Source organism: Bos taurus, chromosome 21 (genome assembly GCF_002263795.3).
Source record: "Bos taurus isolate L1 Dominette 01449 registration number 42190680 breed Hereford chromosome 21, ARS-UCD2.0, whole genome shotgun sequence".
In the NCBI taxonomy this organism is placed as follows: Eukaryota; Metazoa; Chordata; class Mammalia; order Artiodactyla; family Bovidae; genus Bos; species Bos taurus.
In genome coordinates this window covers 68,013,809-68,031,436 of record NC_037348.1, presented here as the reverse complement: position 1 = coordinate 68,031,436, position 17,628 = coordinate 68,013,809, and the positions used below count along the sequence as shown (strand labels likewise).

At 47.2% G+C, this 17,628-nt stretch overlaps 1 protein-coding gene and 1 long non-coding RNA gene across 11 annotated transcripts in view; one reads left to right on the top strand and one right to left on the bottom strand.

The window, feature by feature from the left end:
- Positions 1–9,035, bottom strand: part of MARK3 (microtubule affinity regulating kinase 3) — a 117,317-nt gene extending 108,282 nt beyond the window's left edge. For all 10 annotated transcript variants that reach the window (XM_059879373.1, XM_059879375.1, XM_059879374.1 and 7 more), the window contains exon 1: positions 8,391–9,035. In XM_059879373.1, the coding sequence (XP_059735356.1) occupies positions 8,391–8,441 (51 nt within the window). In that variant the 5' untranslated portion in view covers positions 8,442–9,035. The remainder of the gene's footprint in view (positions 1–8,390) is intronic.
- An 86-nt stretch (positions 9,036–9,121) lies between these two features.
- LOC132343399 (uncharacterized) lies at positions 9,122–16,878 on the top strand. The gene is made up of 4 exons (XR_009492234.1): positions 9,122–10,086; positions 13,010–13,083; positions 14,859–15,009; positions 16,384–16,878. It is a non-coding gene; the product is annotated as an uncharacterized lncRNA (long non-coding RNA).
- The last annotated feature ends 750 nt before the right edge of the window (positions 16,879–17,628 follow it).

Genomic DNA, 17,628 nt, shown 5'->3' with positions numbered 1-17,628 from the left:
AAGCCCAGACTCTTTCCATTAAGCCTCCCTTTAAGAAAGCTATCTGAAAAAAAAAAAAAGAAAGCTATCTGAGGTTTTAAAAAAGGAGAAAGAAGATGAATTCATTGGAACTACAGAAAGAAGAGGCTGAAGACACAGGACATGAGAGATGAAAGAAATGACAACACAGAGATGAGATGAAAAGACCAAGTAACAAGCATTAATGATGGCTAGCATTTATCTATTACTTATGATGTGCCAGGCACCATTCTAAATGCTTTACCCATACTGTCCCATTTAATCACTAATTCAACCAATATTTATTTACAGATCACCTGTAATAAATGACCAGCATTGTCTAGGTATTTGAAATAGTATCAATAAACAAAACAAATATTCCTGCTCTCATGGAGTATTCAGTAGCCACAGGAGATCGACAAAACACAATAAACCTAAGAAATATATAAACTATATACTATGTTAAAGGTAACAACACAATGGGGATTAAGAAAAAAAACTAGATCAGGGTTAGGCAGGTTGGGAGGGACATCAATGGTTAGAGCAAGCCTCACTGAGGTGATGCCTGAAAAGAGGAGAAGGTGAGAGAATTAGCCATGTGGGTACCTGGAACAAAAGTGTTCGGACAAAGAGAAGAGCCAACGCCAAGGCACTGAGGCTGGAGTGTCCCTGGTGTATTCAAAGAACAGCAAGGCAAGAGATGAGAACAGAGAGGTAAGGGAGGCACGGCATGGAAGGTATTCTAACAGCCCCATGAGGTGATTACTACCACCAATCCCATTCTATAGATGAGACATGAAGAAGTTAAATAACTTGTCCAAGGTCACACAAAAAATGCTAGGTCAGATTATAAACTCGAAGTTACTATTACAGTGGCTGGAAAACAAGACCCCGAAGTCTCTGACTCCCATTACAAGGGCTATGTCTCTTTCACTTGAATCTGGGTGCCCATGACTGCTTTAGCATTCTAAGAACTGATACTATGTGACCTCTGAGGATAGGCCATAAAAGGCAAGCAGCTCTGTCTTGTTTGCTAAAATATCAAGCCACCTCGTGTCTGATCACACTGAGGTCTCCAGGCTGGAGAGGCCCACATAGTGGCTCTGACCAAGAGCCCCAGCAGCCTTTTGACAATACCTGTCAATGTGCCAGATTAAGAAGTGGTCTTAGGTGCCTCAGCTGGTAAAAAATCTGCCTGCAATGCAGGAGACCTGGGTTTGATCCCTGGGTTGGGAAGATTCTCCTGGAGAAGAGCTACCCACTCCAGCATTCTGGCCTGGAGAATTCCATGGACTGTATATAGTCCACGGGGTCGCAGAGAGTCAGACACGACTGAGCGACTTTCACTTTCACTTAGGATGTGCATCTTTCAACCCAGCTGTTCAAATCCCCAAGCCTTTCATGATATCCCAAGTGAAGTCCCAGATATAAGTCATTCCCGTTTGAATTACACTACTCACACAAAATCTGTGAGTATAATGAAACAGTTGTTTTATACTACTAAGTTGTGGAGTGGCTAGTTCCACAGGAATAATAAGTAGGATAACTATATAATAAGCAGGAAATAAATGTTAAGCATTTATTAACAGAAACAGAAAAAGAAACTAGAATACATGACCATGGTATGTCGAAGGTTCTTTATCACTGAAAATCTTTAATGTCTAGAAGGCAACCTTCTTTTAAGAAAAAAAGTATGAAGTTCCTTTAGTCCATTCTACTAGTGAAGCTAACACATGCCTATGAATACCAAGGCAAGTCTGGGACAGGCAAGGGCTACGAAAAGGAAGGAAGACACGGAAAGAGGTAGAGACAGAATGTGAACGGAGTGCCACCAAAAACACCTCATGTGCCTTCAACAATAAAAGTTGCCTGCCCAGCTTAAATTATGCTTCCGGACAAAGAATGCAAAGGGCAGAAGGCTATGTTAGGAAATTGTTCTACGTGTACTCCTCTCTGGGATTCTCATTTTAATCTGCTACTGTGGTCAGTGAAGTCATAAAGGTACTGACTATAAAAAGAATGGGGCTATATAAAATTCTAGAATAAGACCCTTGAGTTCAGCTTACTCAAACTTCATATGAAACTCTCCCAAAATAGATTTTCATATAAAATGTCCTAATGGTCACGTGCAGTTGTGAGAGCTGGATCATAAAGAAGGCAGAACGCCAAAGAATGGATGCCTTTAAACTGTGGTGCTGGAGAAGACTCCTGAAAGTCCCTTGGGCAGCAAGAATATCAAACCAGTCAATCTTAAGTGAGATCAATCCTAAATATTCACTGGAAGGACTAATGCTGAACCTGAAGCTCCAGTATTTTTGTCATCTTATATAAATAGACGACTCACTGGAAAAGTCCCTGATGCTGGGGAAAATTGAGGGCAGAAGGAGAAGAGGGCGTCAAAGGATGAGAAGGCTGGATGGCTTCACCAATACAACGAACATGAACTTGGGCAAACTCTGGGAGATGGTGAGGGATAGGGAGGCCTGGTGTGCTCAGACCATGGAGTCACAAAGACTCAAAGACATGACTAGGCGAATGAACAATACAAGTCCCACAATATTTAACCTCCACTCCCAAGCAACTGCCTATTAGTGAGAAATACAAACAAAACATCTTAAGCTTTGTTCAAGCTTCAGCTGTGAACACCAAGACCCCAGGTAACCCAGATACAATAAGGTAGAAACAATGCCTTATCTAGTCTACACAACACTGTGTAAGACTAACCAACCATCGCCAAGCAGCTCAGGTGACCTAAGAGCAGTGCTAAAGAATCTAGTTTGAAGAAAAAGTTGGACTCGCCTCAAAAGTCATTTTCTTCCAGTGCCGCCAGCTGCCCTCTCAATGACTGTACAGGCAGGTGCGTGTGGGTCAGCACAGACCCTTTGTGACTACTTGTAGACCAATTCCAAGCACATTCTTTAAATTCCTGTGTAAGACAACACTAAAGTTGGGAGATTCCCAAGGAAGAGATCTGTTTTTTCATTATTTTGAAAGTTTAAAATGGATGGGAGACAAGTGAATTTATACTTTTATCTTCCCAGTGGTGATCAGAAATAGCTATACTCCTTGACTCTTACTTTCAGCTTGAAAACAAATTCCAGGGATAATATCTATCCATGTTTTAGAATCCAGAGCAATCCTCTTTGAAATTAAAGGTAACACGTACTATTAATTCACATTAAACTGTGTATGAATCTCTTAAAACTAATTACAATACAAACAATCATGCACTACACAATCAAAGGGGCGTCCCAGATGGAGCAGTGGTAAAGAACCCACCTGCCACTGCAGGAGACACAGGAGATGGGGGTTCTATCCCTGGGTCAGGAAGAGCCCCTGGAGTAGGAAATGGCAACCCACTCCAGTGTTCTTGCCTGGAGAATTCCACAGAGGAGCCTGGAAGACTCCATGCCCATGGGGTTGCAAAGCAGTCAGACACAACCAAGCCTACATACACATACATACACACACACACACACACACACACACACACACACACGATCTAAACGAAAAATATTCTACTCATTGAAAATTTCCACCTTCACCTAATTTACATAAAAAAAGAAATGAAAACAACTCTCAAATTGAATAAGATCTTTTCCCAAACACTTTGACCCAATAAAAAATATTAATTCTTCAGAAAGCAACCTTTTTTTTTAAGGCCCAAACAGCTTGATTCAAAAGACAGTTATGCTTAGAAGTTAAGCAGATTAAATGAAACCACACTACATGTTTTAAATTAAATACTATATAAAGTACTTAGTACTGTTGCCTGACACATAGTAACCAACAACCAGTAACTATTTTTATTCTCGATAACCTCACTTTCAACAAAGAACCAATTTTAAAACTCAAGGAACCTGAAAATGTTATTGAAACCACCGAAATCTCTTCTTTAGTCACAATACAATCTAAAGGAACATAATTTAGTCAGCAAGCCTTCACTGAATACTAACACAGCAATTCTTTAAAGTGTGATCCCTAGATCTGAAGCATTAACATCATCTGGTAGAACTTGTTAGAAATGCAAACTCTAGGACCCCAAAGCTAGAATCAAGGTCTGGGGGTGAAGCCCAGCCATCAGAGCTTCCATAAGCCCTCCAGGCGGTGTGTGCTCCAGTTTGAGAGTTAGCAGGCTAGTTTCACAGAGCTCGGGGTGCTGTGTTCTGCAGGGACTGGGAGCCCAAAGGCAGAGGAGTGATAATAGTTCCTAGGTAAATCCTCCATGGAGCCTAGAGCAGTGCCACACACAAAGTAGGCACTCAGGTCTGAGCAGGTAATAGTCAAACAGCAGGTGGCTAGCTAGACAATAACAACATCAGTTTATTATTTCACAGAGATAAGAAATTCTGATGACTGTTTGCATTAACAAATAATGCACTAAGTCAGGACACAACGTGCACACACCCGGAGCTGTTTAACTGGCAAAGTACTCCAGGGCCTCTGGTACTCTGGCAAGTAACCCAGGCTTGCTTACGAAGTGTCATATGCTTTGAAATGTAAGTGGAAAATACATTTCAAATTTACCAGTACACAATTTGTTCATGACCTCTATGCAAGTCAACTGTGGAACATAAACTAAAATGCAAACTTTTTGCTGCCTTTTAAAAAAAGCATCTTGTTTCACATATTAGCCATCTATAATATGTAGACCCAATATAGATTCTAATTTAAACAAACTGTTTAAAAAAAAAAAGACAACTGAGGAAACTTGAACACTGCTAACTAGATATTTGATATTAAAAAATTATGGCAGAGGATTAAGATTACATTTTTAAAGAAGCTTTATCTCTTCTAAAAGCTTTAGAAATGAAATGATATGTTCTGAGCTTGATTCTTAGGGACAGAACATATAAAATTAGTCTGGTCACTGAGCTGCTGAGTACATAGGAATGGGGGGGCTAACTATATACCAGGGTTGAGAACTCTGGCTCTATTGCCATTTTGGCTATTTCTTTGTTGAGGGGGTAGGGGGCACTGTGCTATGTATTGTAAAATGCTTAGGTGCATTCCTGGTCAGGAGCAACCCTCTTCCCTGTGACAACCAAAACCAACACTGTCCAATGTCCACTGGGGGTCAAACTTGTCCCCACTTGAGAACCACTGATAAATACCTATTAAATTCTATTTGCTTTCCATAGAAAAATATTTTTTAAAGTCTACTTTTAATTATACTCTATGTATTGGTACAACTGCATCTCCCTAGCTGAATAATTACTACATAAAATTTAGAGAAACAGCCTGATACACAAAAAAGCAGAGAGGGCTGGGATGGAGATCTGAGGCCTAGTAGATGCTCTGCTGCTAAAGTCAATAGTTGCAAGCAGGTCCTGTCACCTTTTTGAGCCTCAACATCTTCATTAGGTCCAACTGTTTGACTAGTCCTTTTGAGTTTTTTGTTTGTTTGTTTGTTTTATCCTTTTAAGTTTTAAAAGGTAACAGTCTATCAGCTAAAGGTGGATATTCAAATCTGGAAATCAAATAAATGAAAATAGAGTCGTGTACCAGCATGAAGAGAATTTTCTTTTTGCAAATTATCTGCCTTTTATTATTCTTGACCTATAAGCAACATTCTTTACACAATTTATATATAATTATTTAAAATTTAAATAAGATTCCTGGGGTAAGCAAAAATGGAATCTTTTTACAAAATATAAAGACAAAGCTAATTGTCATATCAGCCAAAACTGTCCATCAACTGGTGAACGGATAAAAAAAAAAAAGTTACACACCCAAACAATGAACTACTTACTACTCAGCAATAAAAAGCAATGAACTACTGATACACACACAAACACACATAAATCTCAAAAATGTTATGCCAAATTAAAGATGCTAGACACAAGACTATATGCTCTTTGATGCCATTCAAGTAACTTTTAGAAAAGGAGAAACTACAGAGACAGGTAACAGATCCATAGTTGCCAACCGCTGGGGGAAGGGAAAGGGAATTGTAAAGAAACACAGGGCACCTTTTCGGGCAATGGCAACGTTCTCTAACCGTGACACTGATTACGTAACTATACATTTGTCAAAACTCATCAAACTGCACACTTGGGAAGAGTGAATGTTCTATCTCAACATACACAACTTAAAAGAGCTGCCCATCAGACTGAGAACTCCCATTCATTCTTGAACCCTCATCATTCAATTGGCAAGAAGTCTAACACTCAGTTCAGTAGTATCAGGTAAATAATATTGTATATGCCAGACAAACACCACACAAGGTATCACACTGTGAAAAATATACAACTACTTTCAGAACATGTCAATACCTGAGTTAAAAAGACGGCATGGTGCAATAATGAAATGATGTGCTACAAACCTCTATTTCACCACTGTCAGAAATTCAATTTAAATACATTCCAAGAGAATAAAGGCACACTCCATACCCCACATTTTTTTTAAACTTAGTAATTTCTAATGACACACAAAAAGATTACACCATAATTCAACAAATTCAACAGAGAACCAGTAAAGACCCATTTGGTGTAAACCCTTCATTATCACAAATCTGCTATCATTGTTTCTGATTATAGTTTACTTAGAAACTATGGAGCTCCTGGGACTTCCCTGGTGGTCCAGTGGTTAACACTCTGCACATCCACTGCAGGGGGCCCAGGTTCCATGCCTGGTGAAGGAACTAAGATCCCACATGCCAGGCAGTGCAGTCAAAAAATAGAAAAATAATAGTAGTAACAAAATAGGAAGTATGGACCTCCTGCTCTGGTTCAATTTAAGACTGTGCTTCTCTGAGTGAAAGTCAATGATGTAAGTTAACTCACATTTTTGTTTGCTCCACTCTACACAAAGAACAAGAAAACAATGAAGAATTAGGTTCTATGAGAAAATGAACTCACCAATTCACCTTGTCTAGATTTTCTATTACTTTTTATGTAATTTTCTAATCCATGTCATGAAAAGGTACATATATCACTGTGCTACTGATTTACAAGGTTAAAGAACATTAAATATCACCCATTAATATACCAAAAGGATGCTTTAAGCCAAGATTTACATAAACAAATTAAATCACCTAATAGTTATCCAGCAAATAAGTGGCATTTTGAAGATTAAAATGAAGGTATTTGATACCACTACGTCACAAGGTTTCAGGACGTTATTGAAAGCATGATAACAGGCAGAGCAAGGAAGCTTTTCCTAAGTGACAGCATTTTCTTGCCAGGAATTACCTCATAACACTTATAATAAAAGGCCAGTGAAGTTTCATTACAAGTTATTTTCCAGATTTTTTTTTTAACTTTTTATTTTGTATTGGGGTATAGCCGATTAGCAATGCTGTAAGTTTCAGGTGAGAGGGACTCGGCCGTGTCTATACGTGTATCCGTTCTCCCCCAAACTCCCCTCCCATTTAGGCCCCCCACAACACTGAATAGTTTCATGCGCTACATATCAGGTCCTTGCTGGTTATCCACAGAGCAGAGTGTACATGTCCATCCCTCCCTCCCCACCCCCAACCTAGATGTTTTTGTTTTTAACAGACGATAACTCACAGCTAGACTGAACAGTCCCGAAGCCAGAGCTAGAAAAGAGTTCCAATCGCACTGGGACAGAAGCAACATCGCTCCAATGGAATTTTTACTACAAGTTGTCAGTCACTAAAACTGCTGTTCCTTGCCTTTTTAAAAAGTTCACACGAACAAGTGCCAAGGTTCCTTTTACAGAATCATAGAATGTGAGTGCCAGGGTGGACCAGAGAGCTCATCTAAGCCAAGTTCTTTCCAGGAAGGAGAAGAGCTAAGCCCGGAGTGGGTGACCCTCGGCTAGGCACTGCGAGGCAGGCAGCCTGACTATACACACCTTCCTTTGAAAGGTGCTCAACCAACTCTCAACCAACTCCTTCAAAACAGCCGTCTGGAAACGCGGCTGCTCCTCGGTAGGTCTAAACTCTCTCCAAGAACTTCTGAACAGCTCTGGAGTTCCACCTAAGGGGGCCGAAAAGATCCCTCAGAGGGCGCTTACTTCTAGTGACTGTCACTAAACTCAGCTGCAGACGATTTACAGAACGAGGCAAAAAGGACAGTCCACTTGGTCCAATCAAGTACGTTGAGTCAACACCACGAACCAGTTTCTAGCCCGAGAGCCTCTCAAGAGCCGCCTACTTCATCTGAAGGAGTCCAGTAGCGGAGACCCGACACCCGCTCCGAGCGCCCACTGCGCTGCCACCGCCTCAGGACCGCGGGCGGCCACGCTGCAGCCTCCACGCGTCGCTTCCGAGGGAGCCCCCGGCGTCGCCACGGAGGCGCTTCCCGCCCCGCGCGTTCAGGAAACCGGCCGCCCCCCGGACCCCGGGGGGCGAAGAGAGGGATGCGGCCGCGTTCCCGGGGGCGGCGCGCGGAGACCCGACCCGGGCGGCCGCCGAGGTTACTCACGTTCTCAGTGTCCCGTTCATTCACCGTCGGCAACGGGGTCCTAGTGGACATTTTACTTCACTTCACTTCACAACGCGAGGGCGAAACAAAACAGCGCGGCCCCGGGGCCGGCGTCGCGGCGTCGAGCGCCCGGCGGTTCCGGAGCGGCGCCGCGGGAGGGCGGCTCCCCTCCCCCACGGCCGTCTAGAACCCGGGCCGGGCCCGGGCCGTCTCCCGGAGGGTCGCGGGGCTCATGCTCCCCCGGCCCCGGCGGCCGCGCCGAGGAGCCCCGCGGTCGGCGGTGGCGGGGCCGGGCCGGCGGCGGCGGCGGCGGCGGCGGGCTGCGGCTCGGCCCGCCGGCGTCCCCGCGCCTCAGGGCGCCCCGCAGGCCCGGACCCCCTCGCCTCCTCCTCCGCCCCCGCCCGTCGCGCCGCGGATTTCAGCGCCGGAGCCTCCACACAGCGCCGCCGGCGGCCCCTGAAGTAGAGGATGTGGAGTGCGAGACAGGTCCCCGCGAGCTGCGGGCGCCGACCATGGAGGGGACTGCGGAAGCGGCGCCTGCGCCTGGCTGCTCTTCTCCCTTCGGCTCGATTTCCGCCTCAGCCTCCGCCCGGTGGCTGCCGACACCGCCGCTCCCGGCACCTTCGAGCCTCACGGACCCAAGATGGCCGCCTCTCGGCTTCCTTTGCTGCCTCCGGATGCCGGAAGTGACGACACCGCCGCCTCCCGGAGTTCGGCCAATCAGCGCGGCTCGAGATAGCCGGCCGGACTGCTGTTGCTAGGGGCGACTCCCGGGCCGAGGGGGCGGCACCCATTGCTGGGAAGGGCTGGCTGGTACCGGCGGGCGGCTGGGGCGGCGGGTTCCCGGCGTCCTGACCACGCGGCCCTCGGGAAGGAGCCGGCAAATGGTCCTGGGCGGCGGCCTGAGCTAGGCGTTTGTAGCGTCGATGGAGCGCCTGCTGTGTGCAACAGCCGAGGTCGCGTCCCTCAAAAGCTGGGAGCGCGCCGCATCTAGATGGAGCCGTGACAGTAGTTTTGAGGCCAGGGCTGCGGGCAGGAGCATCGTTAACAGTGACCCGGGAACCGTGAACTCGGTCGTCTTTCCTGCCCCCGGCACGCTGAGCAGCCCTGGGCTGAGCTCAGCATCCTGAGGGCAGCAGGCCGTCCCGCCCACGAGGAACTCGCGGTCGGGAGGGAGATAGACCCGGACGCAGCTTGCAGAAGGAAGAGTGCTCCAAGGGGGCCCGGAGTCCTAGAGTCCCCCTGTGACCACTGCCTGAACCCCCGTCGTGGGGGAGGGTTATAACCGGACTCCATCCCTTGGGGCGGAGTTTGGTGGACGCTTGCAGACTGAGGCGTTGGAAATAGAACCTCCCCTGGAACCCTTCCTAGCTCCTGAGCCTCTGAATGTGTCCCGTGGACCTGCCCAGAGTCTGGCTGGAGGTGGATGGAATGCTTCAGTGCGGGGTTCTAAGGAGGCAGGGCGGAATGAGCTGGAGTAACTGAACTGCTACTGAGAGTCTACCTTGTGGGCTCCAGACATCTGTTACCTCATTCAAGCCTCGGGGTAACCCTCCAAGATGGGCAGGCACACCTAGAGATCCCAAGTCTAAACAGGTTACAGTCACGTGACCGAAGTACTCAAGTTGGTTAGCTGCAAGGCTGGGATTTGAACTCATATCCTAAATTTCCCATAAAAGAAAAGAGCTTGTAGTGGGTATGTCCTGCTTTTCTTTTTCTATTTTTAATGTTTTCTCCTTTGGTCCCCCAGGGTGTGACTCCTCTTGCTCTGTCTGGGACATTTCCTGCCCTGTGAGACATATATGTCTTTAAACACCAGAATCACTCCCAGAAAGGACAGATGCTCACAATGTTAGGACTGCTGCTGGTGCTGCTAAGTCGCTTCAGTCGTGTCCGACTCTGTGCGACCCCATAGACGGCAGCCCACCAGGCTCCCCCGTACCCGGGATTCTCCAGGCAAGAACACTGGAGTGGGTTGCCATTTCCTTCTCCAATGCATGAAAGTGAAAAGTGAAAGTGAACTCGCTCAGTTGGGTCCGACTCTAGCGACCCCATGGACTGCAGCCTACCAGGCTCCTCCGTCCATGGGATTTTCTAGGCAAAAGTACTGGAGTGGGGTGCCATTGCCTTCTCCGAATGTTAGGACATAGGAGTACTAAGATGCAGTCAGGGCTTCCATCGCTTCCTCTCAGGAAAGTGTTCAGGCCAAAGACTGCCCTGTTTGAATTAAAATGTCCTTCTCTTTCTCTCTTTGGCCAAGCAGAGATGGTTGAATTTTTGTTAGTTAAATGTGTGTTTCACACAGTTCAACTGAGAAATGTGGGTGAGCACAAGACTGTGGGAGTCCCTGTAGGCACGTTTGGCCCCCAACCTGGGAAGCTGGTCAAGAAAGCTTCCTGAAAGAGTGGTGGTTATGCCACATCTAAATGCATGAGTTGAGTTAGCCAGGTGAGGGTGGCTGAAAAGGGATGCCAAGCAGAATGGCCTGTTCAGACGAGGAGCAAGGTGGTGGTTTAGGTAAAGGTCAAGAGGTGAGTGGTGAGACTGGAGGGGTAGGCCAGGCCCAGGCCAGGTCTGGACACAGCATGGCACTCCTGGTGATAGGAATGTCAACTAGGTCAGCTGCATAAACACCCGGAGGACCCACGAAAGGGTTTCAGCCTGGGGCAGGAGCTGAGAGAAAGGGTTTGGACGATTCAGAGCATTCCACATTGGCCAGAGAAGTGGCTGGCGGATGAGATTTCCACCTCAACGCTTTTTTCACTGAAGGCACACGTTAAATAATGAGTCAGTGAATGCCAAGAGGTAGGAAATGAAACTGACAGTACTCAACAAGATGCTTCTGGTTTTCATAAAGGCTAGAATTAAAGAAACACTTCGAAATTTTCGTAGCACTTGCGTCAAATGGTATGATTGTACTATAAAGACCTGGAAATGGGAGGCAAGGTGTACATGTTACATGCAAAAATGGAGGAGGAGAAAACAAGAAAAACAACCCACTTTTCTGTCTAAAGGACCCTCTGTAGCCTAAATTATGTACATCTAAGGATCTGTCTGGAAGAGATGAAAGAGTAGGATCTGAAAATTGATCTTGAAATGTCTTCTGTCCTTTTTCACATTCCTATTTCCTGTCTTCATTTTTTAAATAATTTTATGTGTTTATTTCTGGCTGTGCTGGGTCTTCACTGCTGCGTGGCCTTCTCTCTCTTGCGGCGAGTGGGGCCACTCTCGGGTGCAGTGCCCGGACTTCTCGTCGCAGTGGCGCTTCTTCTTGTGGAGCGCAGGCTCTAGGATGCTCAGGCTTCAGTAGTTGCAGCACGTGGGCTCCAGAGCACAGGCTGTGTCGTTGTAGCGCACAAGTTCAGTTGTCGCATGTGGGCACTTCCTGGATCAGGGATCGGACCCATGTCTGCTGCAGATTCTTTACCACTGAGCCACCAGGGAAGCCCTTCCTGTCTTCATATTAAAATAGGTTTTATCTCAGGCTCCTTGGACTGAAAAGATATAACTAAATACACCAAGTTGTGTATGTGCACAGATGGTGCCTGCTCTCATGTAAGATAATCTTGTCCTACACTTGCTGCTGTAGGACAGAAGAGAGACTGAGCCTGAGTGAGGGGAAGTGACTTGTCTGAAGTTGCACAGCTGATTAGCAGTAGAGCCAGAATGGGCCCTGATTTCAGAAGCCCCAGACTTGTGTCCTTGTCCACAGCTACTGAGGGCACATGGTGGGGAAATCTGTTTAGCACCCACTTCATCCCAGCACCAGAAAGAAAGAGCAACTGCATCAGGCCTGAAACTGCTCTCCTCCAGACTTCTTATGCCAGAAAAAATAAGCCCCTGTGTGTTCAAGCCAGGAGAGTTTAGGCTGGCTGTTACTTGCAGCTCAGTGCATTCCTAACCAGTACTATCATGTCAAGTGGTCAGATCTGACCCCCGGGCCTGTGTTCTCTGCACCACACCTAGTTTGGACAGAGGTGGAGAGACCCGCTTCTGCCTGCCCATCGCACCACAGCACTCACAAGCACAATTCTGATGTGAGAGGGTGTGGGAACTGCTGGGATCCAGGATCCATTCCTCAGCAAGTGTGCGCAAGTGTGTTGTTGTCATTGCTGTGTAACTGATAAGGAACAGAATGCTAAGCACTTAACAATAAATAAAGTCAAGAAGAGAAGGAGGGGCTTCCATGGTGGCTCAACAGTAAAGAATCTGCCTGACAGTGGAGGAGACACGGGTTTGATCCCTGATTCGGGAAGATTCCACATGCTGCAAAGCAGCTACGCCCATGTCCCACAACTATTGAACCTCTGCTCCAGAGCCTGAGAGCTGCAACAGCTGAAGCCTGCATGCCTGGACCTTGTGCGCCACAAGAAAAGCCACCACAATGAAGCCTGCGCAACTAGAGTAGCCCCAGCTTGCTGCCACTAGAGAAAAACCCCTGCAGCAGCCAACCCAGAACAGCCGAAAATGAATAAATAAAATAAATAATGTGCAAATAAATAAAATAATAAAGTAAATAAAAGTAATTTTATATTTTTATTTAAATAAAAAAGAATAAAGTAAATAAAAGTGAATAAATAAAATTATCTTTTTAAATATTCGCTTTCTTTTTTAAACAGAATTGTGGTGATTTCGGGACATCTGGGGTCCTCATGCCTGGAGGCAGGGACAGCGTGTCCTCAACTGGTCACAGGTGCTCAGAGGCCACCACCCAGGGAAACACGATGCCGTTCCAGACTCCACCCGCCGCAACATCCACAGGCAGGGGGCAGAGCAGGGGGCAGAGCAGACATGCTACTATTTTTCTAATTCACTGCTCTGATGAATTAAATTCCTTCTTCACCCACATGAAGATGCTGTTGTCCTCTGCAAGGGCCAGCAGACAGCTTAGGAATTCTCGCGTCCTGGCCATTGCGCCAGGATGACTTCCAGACTACCTGGATCTTCCCTCTTGTTGTGAAGCCCTGTCATGTTACTTCCTGCATGGGGCCTTCTCAGACTAGCTCCCAGTGAGCAGGATCCTTGGTGTTTGCTGTCCGGGTACATAGCACATTCACTGAGCTCCAGCTCTATCGGCAGTGCACCAGGCGCCTATGCTAAGACCACCAAGTGCACCAGCCTGCTGAGGGAGCTGGCAGCCGGGCTCAGAGAGAGGCTGGAAGTTGCCCGGCGTTGCCACAGTCCAAAAAAGAGCCATGATCAGACTCCGAAGCTGTGATTTGCCCTCCAACTGTCCAGCGGCGATTGGTCCCTTTTGTTCTGAGTACACGGAAGGCATTCTAGTCGCGTTGCTTACCTCCGTGGAGGGCTCAGTTAGAAACCCAACATAGACCTGTCGAGGGTTTTCCTCCTTTCTGTCTTCCACAGTACTGTATCTTTTCAGGATAATTGTGGATGGACTGCTTCTGAGATAGATCATAGACTTCGCAGCCTTCCTAAACACACTATTCTGAAAATTTCAGCTTTTATCAAGGACTCATAGTCCTGTCAGTTCCTGTGAAGCGCTGCAATATTAGGGTGATCTTGGGGGATATGAAGATAGAAAGGGCCATTTTCCCTTGTACTTGCTGGCCCCAGGCTATTGAAATGTTCTATTCTCTTATCTGTCCAGGTGTGCATGTATGTGACCTTCTGTTGGGTGTCCTTGCTACATCCTGACAGTAGCTCCCTGTCCTCTCAACTCTGAGCTGGGAAAACCCACTGTTTAGAACTGTACCCAAAGGTCTATGGAGAGGGCTTCCCTGGTGATTCAGTTGTTAAGAATCTGCCTGACAATACAGGGGACGGGTTCAATTCCTGGCCCAGGAAGATCCCACATGCTTCGGGGCAGCTAATCCCATGCACCACAACTCCATGACTCCTGAACCCCCATGCCCAGAGCCTGCGTACCGCAACAAGAGTAGTCCCTACCTGCCACATCTACCCACACACAGCCAAACAAAACTAATGTAAAAAGAAAAAGGTCTACGGAGACAACAGAGGTGGCAGAAAAGCAGGGGCTCTGGAGTTTCCACCCTGGATGTGAGTCCTGGCTGTGGCCCTGAATGCTGGGCGACCTTAAGCAAATCGCTTCATGTCTTTGAGGCTCAATTTTTTTAATCAGTCAAATGGGAATAATAGAACATTCTACCCATGGTTGCTGTGGGGATCCATGGAGATAATGCCTAGAGAACAGCCAGCATGTATGTGTGGAGTTCACCTCCCACCACAGAGGGGACCCACCTTCCCGGGCAGCTGCATTTCTCTGTTCTCCCCTGGATGAGCACTGGACTTGGAGGCTGGAGACTTAGGTCAAGGCTTACCAGGCCACAGGTGGCTGGAGCTCGGGGGTCACTCCTCCTCCCATCCAATTTCACCCAGCTCACATGTTGAGCTCATTATAGGAGGCAGTGGGTGCAAATGTGCTTGGCAAGGGGCCTTGCAATACAAAAATTCTTGGTACTCACATTTATTGTCTCTATTTTGCAGACAGGTACATGGAAACTCAGGAAGGGCAGGAGGCTCACTCAAGCTGCTCTAGGCAGAAAGTAATGCCATCATATTCCACTTCGGTGGCCCTGACACCCTGCTGCCTGCAAATACAGACAACAAAAGGAAGAGGGAGATAAAGGATGAGCAGGTAAATAAAGCCCACTCTCTCCTGGAGCCTCCTGTCTGCCCATTCCTTTGGGGTTGCCCTATTAAAGCAAGCAACCCCAGGAGTTCCCTAGTGGTCCAGTGGGCAGGAATCCACCTTCCAATGCAGGGGATGCAGAGTTGATCCCTGATCGGGAAATGAAGATCCCATGTGCCGGGGCAACTAAGCCTGTGTGTCGTAACTGGGGAGCCCACGCCACCGTGGGCCGAATGAAGGGTCCTGCATGCCTCAACTGGGACTCGATGCAGCCAAATAAATAAACACATGAATAAATAATATTTAAAAAGTAAGCACCCCCCAAGTAATACAGATCTCCCCAATAAAAATCATGACTTTTAAGTGTAAGCTGTGTCTGAGCAAAGACTTCTTCTACTAAGTTTCCCACCTAACCCTTGGAGCCCCTGAACCCCCACATATGCCGTGTTAGCCCTTCACGGGGGCCCTCTATCCTTCCCTCCACTCTTTCCTCTCTTCCTTTCTTCCACAATGTTAGTTGAGCACCTGTTTTGTACGAAGCAGTGGTGTAAGCAATGACCTTGAACAGAAAAATTTAAAGTCCTCAATGTCACTTACAAGATGTGTAAAAGAACTCATGAATAATATAATTTCAGGACATATAAAAACTAAAAAACTGAATTGGGGTAAAGTGATAGAAACTAGCTCTTTGGGGTTTTTGTTTGTTTCGTTTTTGGCCATGCCTGTCAAGCAGCATGCGGTATTGAACCTGTGCCCTCTGCAGTGGAAGCGTAGAGTCGCAACCACTGGACATCTGGGAAGTCCCTAGCTGTTTTTTGTTTTGGCTGCACCAGGTCCCACTTTTGTAACATGCAGGATCTTTATTGGGATATGGGGGAATCTAGCTCCCTGACCAGGCTCCCTACATTGGGAGTGCAGTCTTAGCTACTGGACTACCAGGGAAGTCCCTGGGGCCCCTGAATTTGAGCAGTGGGAAAATGAAAATGAATGGCTGACTTGTCCCTCCACTCAGAGGAAGGAGCCTGAGTTTGCTCGTGTGGTTAATCCCTTAGCAGACCAGGAGGAAGCAGAAGCCAGGGACCCACCAGGGTCAGAGGTGCTGGAGAGGTGGCAGCTCTTCTACCTCTGACCTCCCAGGGGATGCTTAGGGCCTGCCAGGCCTGGGCTCCCTCTGGTGCAGAAAGGGGCATCAGCTGGGTCTGGACAAGCCCCAGCAGGCCACGCCCACCAAGCAGAGCAGTAGGCTCCCTGGGGACCAGCATGGCGCACCCACATCGTCTCCGCGCTGCCCCCGGGTCTCCACATGTCAGTTTCCTGCGGGCACTGTAACAGCTGACCACAGATAGTGGATTAAAATGACGTACGTTTATTCTCTCACAGTTTTGGAGGCCAGAAGACCCAAATTGAGGTGTTGGCAGGCTGCCTCCTTTGGGGGCTCTCGGAGCATCTGTTCCTGGCCTCTCCCGGCTTCTGGTGGCTGCTGGTGTGACTTGCCCTGTGGCTGCATCACTTCAGTCTCTAGTAATACTGCCATCTCCTCTGTGCATCTAATGTCCCATGGCCTTGTCCCAGCTGAGGCCGTGCTGAACAGGGCAGCTCCCAGTCTGTCCACCGCTGACTGCAGGTACCTGTGCGGATGGACCTGGCTGAGATCGACCAGACTCACCCAGATCAGCAGAGCCACTCAGCTTACCTGAATACTCTTGAGCTAAATTAATACTTACTATTAAAAAAAAAAAAAAAAAGGATACTGTGATGGCATTTAGGATCCACTTGAATAAGCCAGGATAATCAATTTCCCCAACCTCCCCATCTCAAACTCCTTAACAGAATCCCATCTGCAAGACCTTTGGCACACATGGTAACACTCGTAGGCTCCAGATATCAGACCTGGCATTTTGAGGGTCATTATTCAGTGTACAATACTTGGGTTTAGTGGAACTAACTAACTTGCTCAAGGTCACCAACCTGAAGTGACAAAATGACCAAGAGAGTGTTAAAATATGCAGACAGACAGTTTATGTGGACTATTTTTTGGTTTTGAAAGTAAGGAAAGCAATTCTTTACTTGCTGCTAAAGGATTTAACTTTGTCTTGAAGTCAGTGCATGAGGGTGTCATAAACGGTCGACTGACCTCCTCTCTGTCCCTCACTGTGGATTCAGTGTGGGGAGCAGACAGAGCTCTGCCCACCTTGCACCTGGTTGGCTGAGTAGCCCTGCCGAAGACCCTTTCTCCATCCCTCACTTCTGTTTCCCTAATCTGCTGGTCTCCATGATTCTGATGGTTCATCATGCTGCTGCTGCTGCTGCTGCTAAATCGCTTCAGTCGTGTCTGACTCTGTGCGACCCCATAGACGGCAGCCCACCAGGCTCCCCCGTCCCTGGGATTCTCCAGGCAAGAACACTGGAGTGGGTTGCCATTTCCTTCTCCAATGCATGAAAGTGAAAAGTGAAAGTGAAGTCACTCAGTCGTGCCCGACTCTCAGTGACCCAATGGACTGCAGCCCACCAGGCTCCTCCGTCCATGGGATTTTCCAGGAAAGAGTACTGAAGTGAGGTGCCACTGCCTTCTCCAGATGGTTCATCATATTCCCCAGCAAATGTCAGCTGGGAAAGCAGTTGTCA